Source organism: Trichoderma gamsii, assembly GCF_001481775.2.
Source record: "Trichoderma gamsii strain T6085 chromosome Unknown Scaffold_1.2, whole genome shotgun sequence".
Taxonomy (NCBI): Eukaryota; Fungi; Ascomycota; class Sordariomycetes; order Hypocreales; family Hypocreaceae; genus Trichoderma; species Trichoderma gamsii.
The window spans coordinates 200,028-214,070 of record NW_020171338.1 but is presented as its reverse complement, the minus strand read 5'-3'; the positions used below and the strand labels follow the sequence as shown (position 1 = coordinate 214,070).

The following is a 14,043-nucleotide window of genomic DNA, read 5'->3' as shown; positions in this document are numbered from 1 at the left end:
GAAAACGGCATTACCGGGACTGTGGTGGTTACTAACGCATCTAATTGTAATAATATCGGTTGCTTAGCCATCTTTAGTGAAGTTTTGCAGATTGGGGCCGGCTGAAAGAGATGGAGGCGCAAGGCGGCACGATGCTACATCTACATGGTCTTTGTTATTCTGACACTTTTATCTACTTTTTATTTTCATTTTCCTAAATCCTTTTTCTTTTCTCTCTTGAAGCTTTATTTCTATTCTTTTATCGTCGCCATATTCTCGAAGCTACCATGGCGGGAAGCTCGGTGAAAGCACAGACTGTCCTGCTTCTCCACGGACCACGACAGGCATATCAGATTACAAATGGCTATGATGTGCCGCTGTTGGTTGAGGACGATGAGACACTTATACAGACGTACACGATAGGACTGAATCCGATAGACTGGAAAGCGCCGTAAGGATTTTTCAATTTCCTACAAGCGCATATTTAGAAAGTTACAAAGCTGACACACCTGGGTATTATACAGAGACTACAACTTCGGTATCGCAACTCTGCCATATATAGCCGGTCGCGAGCTAGCAGGACGAGTAGCTATCACTCCTAAGAGAAACTCTCGCTTAAAAGAAGGAGACCGAGTACGATACCCCCCAAGTTCGAGGAAAATGTTGGGTTAGATATCCTGGGAAATGAACATACTTTAACAAAGAGTCGACGCAGGTTTTAGTAATTTCAACAGACTATCGCGATCTTAGAAAAGCCGCCTACCAAGAATACGTCGTCTCGTCCGACTTCAACGTTGCAAGAATACCTCCCTCCATCTCATTTCAGCAAGCTGCCGGCCTAGGAGTTGCATTCTCCGCAGCAGCTATCACACTGGGGATATGCATGGGAATCGACTTTTCTTCTATCCTCGATGGACCAGACCTGTTACAGCTCGTGCGCTCTGTTGAGCCAGAGAGTATACCGGAAGATGTGAGGACAGAATGCCTCCACGGCATAACAGACGCTGAGAGAGCTGTTCCAGGGGACTGGGTAGCGGTATGGGGAGGTATGTGAAGTCCTGACTAGCATGTGAAGTAACCGTGGTAAGCTAACAAGAACATCGCTTTTGCAGGATCATCAACATCGGCCAACATAACCGTGCAGCTCGCGCGACTGGCAGGCCTTAAAGTTATTACGATAGTTGACATAGCCAAACATGGTCTTCGTATATCCGGCTGTTCCGCCCAGAGGCCGGATCTTCTCATCGACAGCCATGATACGGACCGTGCCGTTGACATCATCAACAAAAGTGTTGGCAGCCAACTTCGCTTCGCGCTTGATACTCGTGGGCGAGACTCGGCTACAATTTTACTCGAGGCGCTCACTCGCCAAAAGAGACTCAACGATGCGCCGCCTTCACCTCCCCAAACTCCACGCGAGTTGAAGACACAGACATCCCATCTCGTGGGACTGACAGGATTACCCAAGGAAACGGCTCCAGAGGGCATCGCTTATCACACTGTTCCCATCAAAATATTTCACACTGTTCCTGCCGTGGGTGAAGCGCTTGTGCTGTGGCTGGAACGACTATTAGAGCAGGGCCTGATCAAGCCGCCACCCATCATAGGGGTGGAGAGTGGCTTTGACGGCGTCAACAAAGGTTTGGATAGAATGAGATCTGGCGAGATTAGCGGAGGAAGACTGGTGGTTGATTTACTGGCCTAGAAAATGTGTGTTTTTTTCTTGTCTCTGGACTACAGAAGTAATATTCACGATAGACGGCTAATATCTAATATAAAAAGCCAATTGATTCATTTACGCTCACTAATGCTTCTATCTAATCACCATACTCAGCTCTCTTTTGATCATCTTGTTTACCACGGCCACTCCCCCCCATTGATGCTGACCAGCTTCGCTGTATCGGCATCTCGCTTGCCCTCAATAATATCGCGGCAGCTCTCGCCACTTACACTGGGCTCAAGCGCACCCATTTTCCGGCGCTCCTCAGGCGAGAGCGACAGTGATGTGGCCACAAACTCGGGATCATATGCAAAGACCTTGATGCCGTGATCCTTCAGCTCATAACCATCGCAGACAGCCAGCATGTTGAGCGCAGACTTGCTCATGCGGTACTCAGTAGCTTGGACGGGATAGTACTTGGAGTTGGGGTCCAACTTTGCAGCGATTGAGCCCAGTCCGCTCGACACATAGATGACTCGCTTCTCCTTGGTCTCATTCTCAGGTTGGGTAATTAGCAAAGGCTTGAATGCCTGGGTAACGGCGAACGGTGCAATGGTGTTGATCTCGAGCGTATTGCGAAGCCGTGTCAGTGCATCAGCGCTTTCGTCAACCACGCCGGCATTGTTGACGAGGAAATCCACTCGACCGGCCTCTGCCTTGACGGTTTCCACGGCTTTGGCGATGGACTCGGGCGAGGAGACATCTAGCTCGAGAACGGAGATGGAGCTGCCCGCACGAGGAGTTATCGTGGCTGCGGCGGCCTTGCCCTTTGCAGCATCACGAGCAGCGAGGAAGACGTGATAGGGAGTTGACGACTCAACGAGAGCCTTGACAATCTCGTAGCCGATGCCACGGTTGGCGCCTTGAATGACACAAGTTAGCTTTGTTTTAGCTTGTCGGATCGTCCCGATTGAGTGCTTACGCACCGGTGACAAGTACAACGCTTGGAGACATGCTGTTTCAAAGTTTTGAGTTTTGGATATGGTAGTTGTCTCGAAATCTGATTGTTCTCTATTGTCTGTCAATTACTAATTGTAAGTGGACTTTGTTTCTGTCTTTATATGTTTTCCTCTTTTCCTATTTATCCGTCAACAAGCTAACGACTCGCGCAGATACAAACAAGAAACCCCCCCCCCCTGTAAACTGAAACTCAGGCTTGCTAGCGTCAGAGATATCTCGTTCTCGGACTTAAGCCGTAATCACGGCCTGCCAAGTCCAGCAACACTGGGATGCCAGTTTTCGCAATTGGTCATGTCTATACCCATTGCTATAAGAAACAGACTAGCTTCGGAAATAGTCTTTTATACCCCCATACTGCAACCATACTGAGCGGAGAAAAAAGACGCGAACTACCAAAGGTGAGGCGGACGTTTTCACAGTGCATGATACATAGTGTATACAGAGAGAGTCCTTTATTAAGCAGAGAAGATGTCATTAGATTCTGCCATGCATGTGGTGGTTCGATAATAGAACAGTATTTGTCAGCTGAAATATAGTAGCAAAAGGAATAGGAGTCGGGCGTAGCGGGCTAATTGATAAACGCGAGGCGTGAGGGGCCTATCTATCCACAATAGTCAAGATAGGAAATTGCTCGAGATCGAAAATGGCGAAATCGTAACATGGAGAAAACAAAAGGCAAAACACCTGTTAATTGCCGGATATACCTTGGCTTTCTCCCCTTGGTCTCTCTACATGAGTATTCCTTGAGGCACATGCATATAAGGTACCGTATATAGATAGGTACGTAGGTACATGTTTATATATTGATCGATCATCATCAGATATAAAGTGTATCTACAAGTACTCAGCATGCCTTCCTACATACCTACACCAGCCGACTATTATCCATTTCATAAGTATCTTTGGTAATTATCTTTCTTTTTTAGAGTATCTAGGATAGTGCGACGAAAAGGGCATGTGGTCCCCGGCGGCAACTTTGATTTATCCGCTGTCCCTATCCCTGGCGTTTTCTATTAAAAGTCGCCCATTACAAATCCGCTAACAATGCAAAATCAACTTCTTTCTATTAGCTACATGGTAAAATGGAATAGTCTAGTCTAATTTACCTGTAAAGTTCATGTGATTTTATTGTTTAGTGAAATTGGTAAATGTATGTATCTGTAGCTTCAAGTATATGAATACATGTAACTTCCTATAATAGTAGAGCTGTAGAGTATGGAGTTTTATTGCAGCAGATTAACATCAAAAGAAAGTAGCTATCTACCATACTAGAAAAATTACACCGTATCCTGATCATAAATGCGAATTTGGTTCGTATTGGGGGAAAAAAAAGAGCAAAAAAAAATTACACTCATTCTACAAATAATGACCTAGTCTCATTACCATCACCATCGAATTCCTCATTCTCCACACCAACAACTTCGTATCCATCTATAACTGGCTCTTCATCGGAATCATAGTCTTCATCATCAATGCTATCGCCGTTTCGTTCGATACCTTGGATATGTCCACTGCTAAAAACTCTCACCGTTGTTTTCAGCTTCCGTTTGATGATGATCTCGTGGAGGCGATAACAATATATAAATGGGTCGGAATCTTGGATCGTATGTTTTCGGAATGTGCTTGCTGATAGCCAGTATCCAATCCTGCATTAATCGGTACTCGGGCTGCACTGCCATCTCCTTTCACTTCAGCGCTGCCGGTAGCTTGATTAACGAAGCTTTCGCTTACTTTCGTCCCACCTCCAAGGATTCGTAGCCCGGTTACAAGCCAGATCCGCTTATGTATTGCGTACCAGGGTATGGAAGTGAGATCAGATGCGTCTTCTTGAGATAATGCCGCTTCGACGTAACGTTTGGTAGGATGAAATGTGATCACACTCATAGTTTGACCTTCAAAGTTTGCTTGATATGCGTTCTGCAATTCGCTACTAATCGCAAACCTCGCTGTTACATGTAATGTGGCTTTTAACAACGCCTGAAAAGCAGTTTGACCTGACTCAGATGACTCGAAATTGACATTTCGATGGCTAAACTCGTCCTTTATCATGTTCTTTGGGATAGGAGCGATCCCTGCCCCTCGAATTCCACTATTGGGATTGGTATAGTCCGTTAATATCTGGCCAAGCTGGAGAATACCAGCTGCTGTGTAGTCTTGGTTTGGAGTAAGAATCCAAGGTTTCTTCTGCTTGGTTTGAGACATCGTGCAAAAAAGGAGCGGCTATTCGTATCGCTTCAAAGGTGCTAACTTTGCTGATATGCTTTAGTTGCGTGAATAAAGGTTTCAATGGACATAGTAATTGCGAGATTCTTAAATGCTGGGTCGAAGTTTATGTAGACCTCCACTGCATATATAGTGCTAAAAAAGGGGTTTAAATTCCAACCGCTGGTCCAAAAGATGGGTCTGTTCAGCTTGTGTTCAGCACTCGACTCCATGCTTATCACTCAGATTGTGTTCACCACTCAGGTCGCGCCACCTTTTAGGCTGCAATCACCGTTCAGCCTGCAGCCATCCACCAGGCTGCAATACTGATTCGTGTATAAACGAGAAGTGTTCATGATGATCTTGATTCGTCAGTTTCCAAACTGCGGCAATTTATTTCGTGGCGTGACTATCGTTTACATAGATAATGACTTGATAGTTACTCTTATCTTTTAACAATGTGTAAGTGGTGTAACCCTTCTTTATGAGCTGGTAGTCTCGTGAAACATGAAGGAATGAGGGGATACATCTTAATGTTTGGAATTACTTCGGCCAGTAAATTGTCCAATGTCGCAAAGCTATCTGCATACAGCTCTCAGTGTCACAGAAATGTTCTTTTTTCGGCTCATGTATCACTTAAGTCGGGAGATTTCCCCTTAGATGTATCTCAATATCACTAGGATTTCTCCCCTTTCGTTCTCTCTGTTTATAGCTAGACTCGTATTACCTACAAGAAGAGAAAAACCTATTCTACATCGCTAAGTATAAGTATGATAAAGTTCACCAGAAGCGCCTGTAAGAAATTACAGATATCCAACGACGTGGCGGTATGGCTGACCCAAAAAACATCTGGTTCGAGATTTCTCGAAGGTCATTAAATGTTAGTGGGATATTTCAAGCTGGTCAGATTCTGACTGATCCTCTGGATCCTGAATCTGCATTGTTTCGAACTGGCCTGTTCAAGGGAACAAAACCGGATACCCTTAGTCGTATTTGCAGAGTGAGAACTTCGCCTCTAATAATGATCCACTGCTAACCACTGGAACAGAATTCCCCATGCAGACGAATGGTTTTCCAAACACATCAAAAAATCAACAAATACTTTGACATACATCGAAGCGGAAGACCTGATGAAAAAGTCAAAATTGCCGTTCTCGATACCGGGCTAGATATAAACCATTTGCTTCTGCGAGAGTATCAAGACAATGGGCAGATCAATAAGAAATATTATATTGATTTCACCAAACCCGACAACAAAAAGCGACCGATGACGTTGGGCACGGGATATTCTATACACATTTGATCCTGAAAACTTGCAATACAGCAGAAATTTATGTTGCAAAAGTATTCAAAAAGGCAACACCCGCCCAAAAGACAGCAAACTGTATAGCAAAGGTAAGCCACTTAGTCCAAGGTCGCATAACAATTTAAAGCATACAGGTATTGAACTATTATCTCAAAAGGCTATCAATCATGCTGTCGAAAAATGGAAAGTAGACATTGTTTCAACGTCATTTTCTTTTAATGAAGAACAGACCCTAATTAAAAATGCAATTGAAAATGCATTAAAGGGAGAGCATCAGGTGTTATTTCTGGCCGCGGCTTCAAACTTCAGCTACATCGAGCAATTTCCGATTGGATACCCAGCACGGTATAAGCAAGTTCTGTGTGTGAATTCGGCTACCCCGCAAGGAGAAAAGTCAAAATTCAGCCCTTCTCCGAGGGATCGAGAATTCGACTACAGTGTCCTTGGCGAGCACCTCAACGCTGCATTCCCCACGAAGCTGAACCAAGGCAATCACGAAAAGAGGCAAAGTGGAACCTCCATGGCAACAGCGATTATGGCTGTTGTTGCGGGTCTTGTTATCGAATACTCAAGCCAAAGCCGTTCACCCTCCAATACGTCAAAAGGACCGCCTTCTCTCTGCTGATGGTATGCGAAGCGTTTTCAAATTAATGCTGCATCGTGATGATCAGAGTGCACACCTTTGTGTACAGCCATGGTTGTTGTTTCGAGAGGCAACAGAAAAGATTTCATGGGATACTCCATATGAAATAAACAAAGCACTTGAATGTAATTACAACATTGGGTAGAATAGAAGATTAAATAAATAAGAAGTCATAGATAACGTCAACCTTATTGAATGAGTAAGCGAAAGCAGCGAGTTTGCGCAAAATAAAATACAGTACTGTATCAAGCTCTGCCAATAAGTTGCTAGTACCCAAACTAGCTATAACCGCGCGCCAGTAGGTACCTGTTTTTGCCTGGTCTTAGACGCGTGCCAAAGCTCTAGATTCATCCAACGTCAGTAAAAAACCACCAACAAGCCGCTCTCCCACTATCCAAATATATCCCGTAACACTGCTCATGCTCGTAAGAGTCATCAGTGGCATCTTCTTCAGAAATATCAACACTGCTTATTCCGCGTCAACCAGAGGAGCAATGGCCTCTTCAGCCGCTGTGCCCCACAATGAAATCACTAAAGAGCAGTTCGCGTCTCATCTAAGCCAATACCCAGCCCTCCTCGAGGAAATATCAGAGTCCAAAGGCGGTACGTCAGATAATCTTTGCGTATCTTTAACTAGTTTTCAGTCACGTTAGTCGTTTAAATAAGAAAAAAAAAATTAAGAGAAAAAAAGTTCTTTCAGCTAACATGAAAGGAACACGCGACACGTGAGTACAGCCAAAGATGGTCAAAGGATGCTCTCTGAGCTGGACCACTTCCGCTACGTAGACGCCGTAGCGACTTTCGACCTGAAGAATCCAAAACGAGAAATGGATCTTGAAGATATCAAGACGCTGGTAGAGTGGAAGCTGTAAGTTGCCATCCTAATATTCACTTACTGCCACCGCGGTTCATCTTCACTCATAAATACTCACGCCTCATCTCATCGCCCATCTCGAATCAATAATTACTATATACATGACAAACACTGACGCAATCGCATAATTCAAAGACGACACGGCAAATTCCGCCCAAAGCTCCTCTCCCTCGTCTCCTCCAACCCCCCAACCACAGTCTCCCAAACCCTCGACTTCGCCCGCAACTTCTACACCAACTCAAACGACGCCAGAGGCACAGTCCGAGCCCTCGCCAAGCTCAAAGGTATCGGCCCCGCCACCGCCTCCCTCCTGCTCTCCGTGCACGACGCCCAAAACGCCATCTTCTTCTCCGACGAGGCCTTTTACTGGCTGTGCTGTGGCGGCAAGAAGGCAAGCATCAAGTATAACATCGACGAGTATGCAGCCCTGAACGATGAGGCGCAAGCTTTGGTCAAGAGGCTTGATGTGTCGGCGACGGACATTGAAAAGGTGGCGTATGTTTTGATGAAACGGTCCAACTTGGTCAATGATTCGAAAGCAGATACAGCAAAGGCCAATGCGCCAGCCAAAGCCAAAAATCCAGCCGCATCGGAGCCTAAAAAGCGAAAGACAGCTTCTAATGAAAGTGTGAAAACAGAGACAAAGGCGAAGGGTAAGGTAGAGGAAAAAGCGCTGACAGAGGAAAATTCATCTGTGAGACGGTCGAAGAGGCTTAGGAAATAATACCGGTGATCGCGGGGCATGCCGTGTTCCTATTGGATAATAGTCAGTAATTCTTTGTATATCCAAAATAGGAGAGTAGTGGTCATAAAAAACATGGATGAAGCACCAAAAGACGGCATGTACTCAATACAATCGGTTGAAATGAGTCAGAATAAAAGCTATGAATTTGGCTCGACTTATTTACAGAGTAGTCATGCGACTAAAATCATATAACCATGCGCGTCCCACAGGCCTTCCTACACCACTCATCCAGGTTGCTTTTGTCATTCTTTAGCTATCCATCACAGTAATACGTCTAGTATACTAGACAAGGAAGAACCGACGAATTGGCCGAGCGTGATATAATATCCCTAATAGGCCCTTAAGACCATGAGTCTCTTCTTTCTCGCTGCATCACCCGGCGCTTGTCGTGACCTACATATTCTGTAGGAGCAATGTTTTGTTGCTTATTTCGACTTTTGGCTCTCGCCGTCAATCTGAGTGGCGGCGTACTTATCACTGAGATCACTGTACGCCTTGTTAAGCTGCTCAGCCTGCTTCTTCAAGTTCTGGAGGTCCTGGTCCTTCTTCTCAAGCTTCTCCCTGAGAGCAGCCAGCTCGCCAGGCTTTCCGGCAACAGCCAACTTCTCGCTCTCCTTGGTGTTCTTGTTGGTTCCCTCGTACATCTTCACCTTATCCTCCAGGCGCATCACCTCAAGAATCATGACATAGGTGCGGTTGAGAATCAATGACAGGAATAGCGTAAAGCCGCAAAGGTACATGTTGCGCTGGGAGTAAAATTTGCGGGCCTGGACTTCGAGACGTTCGGATCCCATGATAACGGCGGCACTGTTCGGACAGTCATTAGCAAATTGACTTTATATATTTTTTTTTCCACCGTCGAGGTAGCCAATCAAAGCACATACTTTCCCTTGGCGGTCTGTTCATGGGCAGCCATAAGCTCGACCTGGACCTTGTACACTCGGTTGACGCTGTCGACGAACAATATCAGGATGAAGACAAAGGTGATTTTCATCCAATACTGCATTTTGGCCACGAGCGGGCTCTCAGAGATGAAGCTGTCAAATCACTAGGTTAGTAAACGGACCCAATCACCTACAAGATGCTCTATTAAGCAAACTCACGTAAAGATCTTTCGCTTGATCTTGAATGGCAGCGGCACGAGTAGCAGCATAAACAAGCCCATCTCGGCCATTAAGAGCGCAAATACCTTGTAGCTAGTTAGCACAATCACCCCATTCATTCTCGCAGCTGCCAAAGCAAACGTACAAGACTGTAGTAGAGCGTCATGGCGATGTCGGGGCAATGGCCTCTAAATGTGAGCTACAAATTCGCTGTTTTGTTTTCGGCGGGGGTAGCGGGAGAGGCTCGATTGAGAGCTCGGCAGCAGTAGCCTCGTTTCGATGGAGCGCAGCTGATGGTGAGTCTGTTTTGACGGAGGTCAAAGCAATAAATCTGCCAGACTAGGAAGCCTTGTTTGCAGATTGATGGGGTTGGGAAAATGGAGAAGGAATGAAGAAAGAGAGAGATTGAGGTTCTTGGCAAAATGTTCAGCTATTTGTTTTGAGCATGTGGGCTCAGGTACCTCCAGCTCTTTCGTTCAATCGCCCACGTCATCGTTTCTCGTTTGTGGCTACCCGGCCCCCGCCCCCGCTACAGAGATGTGGCTTGTTTCAATCCGGCTTTCAGTGGATTGCTATTACAGCAACTGCTGGGAAAGTGCCTATGTTGTAGCTACAAGGCTGCCTATATATTTGGCAGCCTCTATATCTTACCATTATGTATGATTTCCTTCTCACTTACATCTTCAACCCTCCAATTGAGCAAAGTCTGTGATATTACAACCCTTACTTGTTGTCATATAGCTAGTGTGCAGCAGGGCTCTGACCAAGGCAGAACAAGCTCTGCGACTGCGCCACATTCCTTTCCTGGACATCCCTTTTTTTCATACGTATCGCCATCACATGCAATTTCGTTTACTTATAAGGACAGATTTCATATTTGCTTCTTACTTTTTTAATATCAATATTAGTTTCTAAATCACACAAAGCAATGCCATCTCCTTTACAGTTACACCCTTTAACTCATCTCGTGACTCCGGCCAGGACTCCGTGATTGGTCTTTAGGCAAGCTAGCTACATATGAGTTGTATAGCCCGTATCTCTTTAACATCATTAAAATGATTCATCGTCTCTGAATTTAGCAGGTAGACGTCTGTTCCGAGACGTCCTGCTCCTCAATACTACATCTTGGTCTTCGCTATCCTCAATTTCAATCGCGTCTTCAGGTTCATGCCCTCGGCTTGCCCTGGTGTATTTGGGTGTTGCTGATGGAGTAGACATAGGCGTAGGTGTGATGGTAGAAGCGTGAATAAACGATTCTGGTTCGGATCGAGACTCCTGAGACGCGGCTTGGCTAAGTTGGGGAGGCTGAGAAGACTCAACAGACGCCCTATTTGGCTTTGGGACGATTCGAGGATGCTTCCTAGGCCGCCCGCTGCCAGGTCGAGCTCCTCCTCGCTTGCTACGCGGCTTTGGTTCGTCTGCTGCTACCGGTGGCTTTGTAGGCGTGACCTGCTCCTTGACTCTCTGCGATCTTGTTGTTTTCCGAAGCCGCTTTGAGTCAAGAGCCTCGGAGTCAAGACCAGATTCAGCAAGTGATGCCACCTCTGTACCTGTTGGCTGATATTCCTCCTCCTCAGAGTCAGTTATATGGTGGCGCTTTCGCTTGCGGGAATGAGATTCTTCAATCATTCGCCTGACAGCTGCGGAATCATCATCCGAGATTGCCGAAATCTCTCTTGCCTTTACTGCTGGCTTTTTTGTTGCTGGTCTTCCCACCGGCCTTGATGTGGTTTGCTTGTTCTTTTTCGATTTTGGTGGCCTTCCCGCTGTTTTGTGTTCTATTTTGGGCACTTTCCGCGCCACTCGATCACTTGTTTCGGCACGTTTCGGCCGACCAGCCTTTCTGGGCACCTTTGGTTTTTCTCCGGATTTGTGATCAAGAAGTTTCTTGGTAAGATTCGGAAAATTTTCTCCATAATTGAAAAAGAGCTCCTCCCCGGCCTTGATATCTCTCAAAGCCGTAAATTTAATTCGATATTCGCCGTTGACATAGAGAATTCGCGGAGTAATGTTGCACCCTTGTCTGTCATGTTCTGAAGCATGGTTGATATATCGGCTCAGATTGCCATAAATAGCAGCATCAACCCATATGCCCTCGTTTTCAAGTAGGGTAAAAACGTATGATATGTTGGAATCTTCGTCAAATACGTCGCCCCGTCTTGCCTCTCGGCGGACACCCTCATCGTGGGTGATCAGCTCCCCCACGTACTCAACAATAAATTCGTCTTGGAGAATATCCTCGGCAGTGAAGAGTCCATAGCCAACTCCTTCGAGCTGACTTTGCCCGAGAAGAACAGTCTTGTGTCGACCACGCTGTAAATCGCAGTTCTGACATCCTGTAGAGTGCAGGTAATAATCGTCCGCGTTTGCAGGATCAGCGCGTTCGAAAGCGCCGCATGAACCACACAATTGCGGATCACATTCGCGGTTGAGTTGAACGCATATGCAGGGCTTGGTGAGACATGATTTGCCTTGAGAATGACAGGCGCAGCCCGTGAATTTATAAGAACAATTCGCCTCGGTACAGCCGCAGAATCTCTCGCACAAAACCCCCGCATCTACACAGGGACATATTTTTGGAGCACATGGGCCGTCATGGGAGCAGGGTTCCAGCAACTCTCGCCGCTGATGTTCGTGAGTGATTGTATGATCTTGCCAATCTCCCAGGAGCATCTTCCGCTTGCGATCATACCATGAAATGTTCCGCGGCCGAGGAGGTTCCATGGGTTCCAGTTCAGGTACGCTGATGTGTAATGACTGAAATTCTGCGTACACTTCATCGCAGTTTCGATTTAAAAATTCGGTGGCCAGGCAGATAGGGTCTAATTTAGTTTTGCTGAAATCCGTCGTGACGTACAAAGAGCGCAAAAGAATGCGTTCATCTTCAGACCACGGTTTCGTTAATGCAGTCGGGTCGGGAGGGAGTTTCAGGCGATAGCATCTCCGTTCGCAAGGGTCATTTGCAATACTATTTGCTCCAGCCGCTGCTATCCGTTTCCTCTGCAGAATGTCCGACAAAGGTGCGTTGGATGACAAGGAAAACGTGCGCTTCCAGTTTTTGATGTCATACTCGCCATGATCGCAAGAATGGCTAAAGCAAATGAGACAACCCAGAATACAATACGTGGCCAAATTGGATTCGGCAATTTCGTCTTCGTTATCTTGCTGAGTAGCGGTGACTTCTTTGGCTGCAGTTTTGTTGTCCATGGCGCCATCAATAGATCCATCAATAAACAAGACTTTTCGTAGTTCAACCTGCTTATAGTCCACTTGATTTTCCTTAAAGACCAGTTGGAATGCATCATGAAACATGTCGGCGGCCAAATGCGCTTCTGGCGTTAAGGCATTGTCGTCGCTATTGGATTTGAAAAGATCCGCTTTTTGTCGAGGAGTCATGGAGTCCTCAGATTGGGTTTTCATATATTTGACGAGAGTGGACTTGTTGCAGAATGATATATTGAGCTCTTTGAGCCACATGTCCAAGTATAGAGATAGAGCTGCAGCGCGCTCGGCTTGGATGATTGCCACATGTTTCTCGTCACGATTCATGGGCTTGAACCCCGATTTGAGATCAATATCCTCCAGCTCTTTAAGCCAGAGGTTGTACTTGGCCTCTTCAGACCCCTCAAGATCTCGTAAATGGGGAACAAACGTCAACATGGTGTTGGGCATCAAGACATTCTTCTTGATTTCCACATGATGGAACCGATAAGATGGAACAGCGTCCTTGTTAGTTTTAATGCAGACCACATTGTAACGGAAATCCCGATAATCCTTCTTGTTTTTGCTGTGCTGTTGGGCGTAGAGAGTTAATGAACGCAAATTTCCAAGACTGGATAGAACAATGCCGAGTAACTGACCTTGAATCTGATTTTGACTTGTTTGTCCTTGATTTCTGGATTCGGGTGAGGATGAAGGTTCCGAAAGAGGTCCAACCCGTGATGCGTGCGCCATTCTCTACACTTTGCCGACTCAATGGCGTGCGCGACAAGCTGAGAATGGTCACTTCGAACCTCTTGATTGAACGTTCTGAGTCGATTGGCGAGTTTCTGGACAGTCCACTCTGTTATAGGCACAGTTCGAGCCGTGGGAGTCTGGACTACTTCTGGCTGCTGCTGACGCTCTCGCGACGGGGTCGTTGCTGAAGGGGGCGTCATATTGCCCACCGATCTGGTGTTTGATGCGTCACCAGATTGTTTTGGCACCGCTGGCGCATGTTCAGCAACGCGGTCTGCCAAGGGCCAGGACGCGCGATCAGGGAGCGTTTGAGGAGCCCACTCGCCGGTGGTCTCACTATTGACCTCACTTGTGCAGGGATCCAGCGGCGCAGGGGGAGCAGACAGAGAATTTCTCTTCAAAGGAGGAGGACTGATGGGGCCGAAGGACGAAGCGACGCCAAATGGCGGCGGCAGCTTGCGGCTAATTAAGTCTGGACGGGACAAGTGGCTTGGTTCGCCATCTCCCGATTTCGTGAGTGCTGAGTCGCGGTTTATGGCTCCGTGGGGCATCAT

General features: G+C 46.4%; 5 protein-coding genes across 5 annotated transcripts; 2 read left to right on the top strand and 3 right to left on the bottom strand.

Annotated features, from left to right (window-relative positions):
• Positions 1-266: 266 nt before the first annotated feature.
• TGAM01_v200058 (quinone oxidoreductase) lies at positions 267-1,684 on the top strand (the record flags this gene model as incomplete). Its single annotated transcript, XM_024548469.1, has 4 exons — positions 267-430; positions 504-646; positions 714-1,025; positions 1,092-1,684. The coding sequence occupies 4 exons, from the start codon at positions 267-269 to the stop codon at positions 1,682-1,684; spliced, it is 1,212 nt and encodes a 403-aa protein (XP_024406684.1).
• A 149-nt stretch (positions 1,685-1,833) lies between these two features.
• Positions 1,834-2,653, bottom strand: TGAM01_v200059 (hypothetical protein; the record flags this gene model as incomplete). The annotated part of the gene is made up of 2 exons (XM_018804668.1): positions 1,834-2,561; positions 2,626-2,653. 2 exons carry the CDS (start codon positions 2,651-2,653, stop codon positions 1,834-1,836), a joined length of 756 nt encoding a protein of 251 aa, XP_018662208.1.
• Positions 2,654-7,229: 4,576 nt separating this feature from the next.
• On the top strand, positions 7,230-8,408 carry TGAM01_v200057 (hypothetical protein; the record flags this gene model as incomplete). The annotated part of the gene is made up of 3 exons (XM_018804669.2): positions 7,230-7,413; positions 7,546-7,678; positions 7,820-8,408. The coding sequence occupies 3 exons, from the start codon at positions 7,230-7,232 to the stop codon at positions 8,406-8,408; spliced, it is 906 nt and encodes a 301-aa protein (XP_018662209.2).
• A 446-nt stretch (positions 8,409-8,854) lies between these two features.
• TGAM01_v200056 (hypothetical protein) lies at positions 8,855-9,698 on the bottom strand (the record flags this gene model as incomplete). The annotated part of the gene is made up of 4 exons (XM_018804670.1): positions 8,855-9,236; positions 9,314-9,466; positions 9,533-9,618; positions 9,678-9,698. The coding sequence occupies 4 exons, from the start codon at positions 9,696-9,698 to the stop codon at positions 8,855-8,857; spliced, it is 642 nt and encodes a 213-aa protein (XP_018662210.1).
• An 884-nt stretch (positions 9,699-10,582) lies between these two features.
• TGAM01_v200055 (hypothetical protein) lies at positions 10,583-14,043 on the bottom strand (the record flags this gene model as incomplete). Its single annotated transcript, XM_024548468.1, has 2 exons — positions 10,583-13,324; positions 13,393-14,043. 2 exons carry the CDS (start codon positions 14,041-14,043, stop codon positions 10,583-10,585), a joined length of 3,393 nt encoding a protein of 1,130 aa, XP_024406683.1.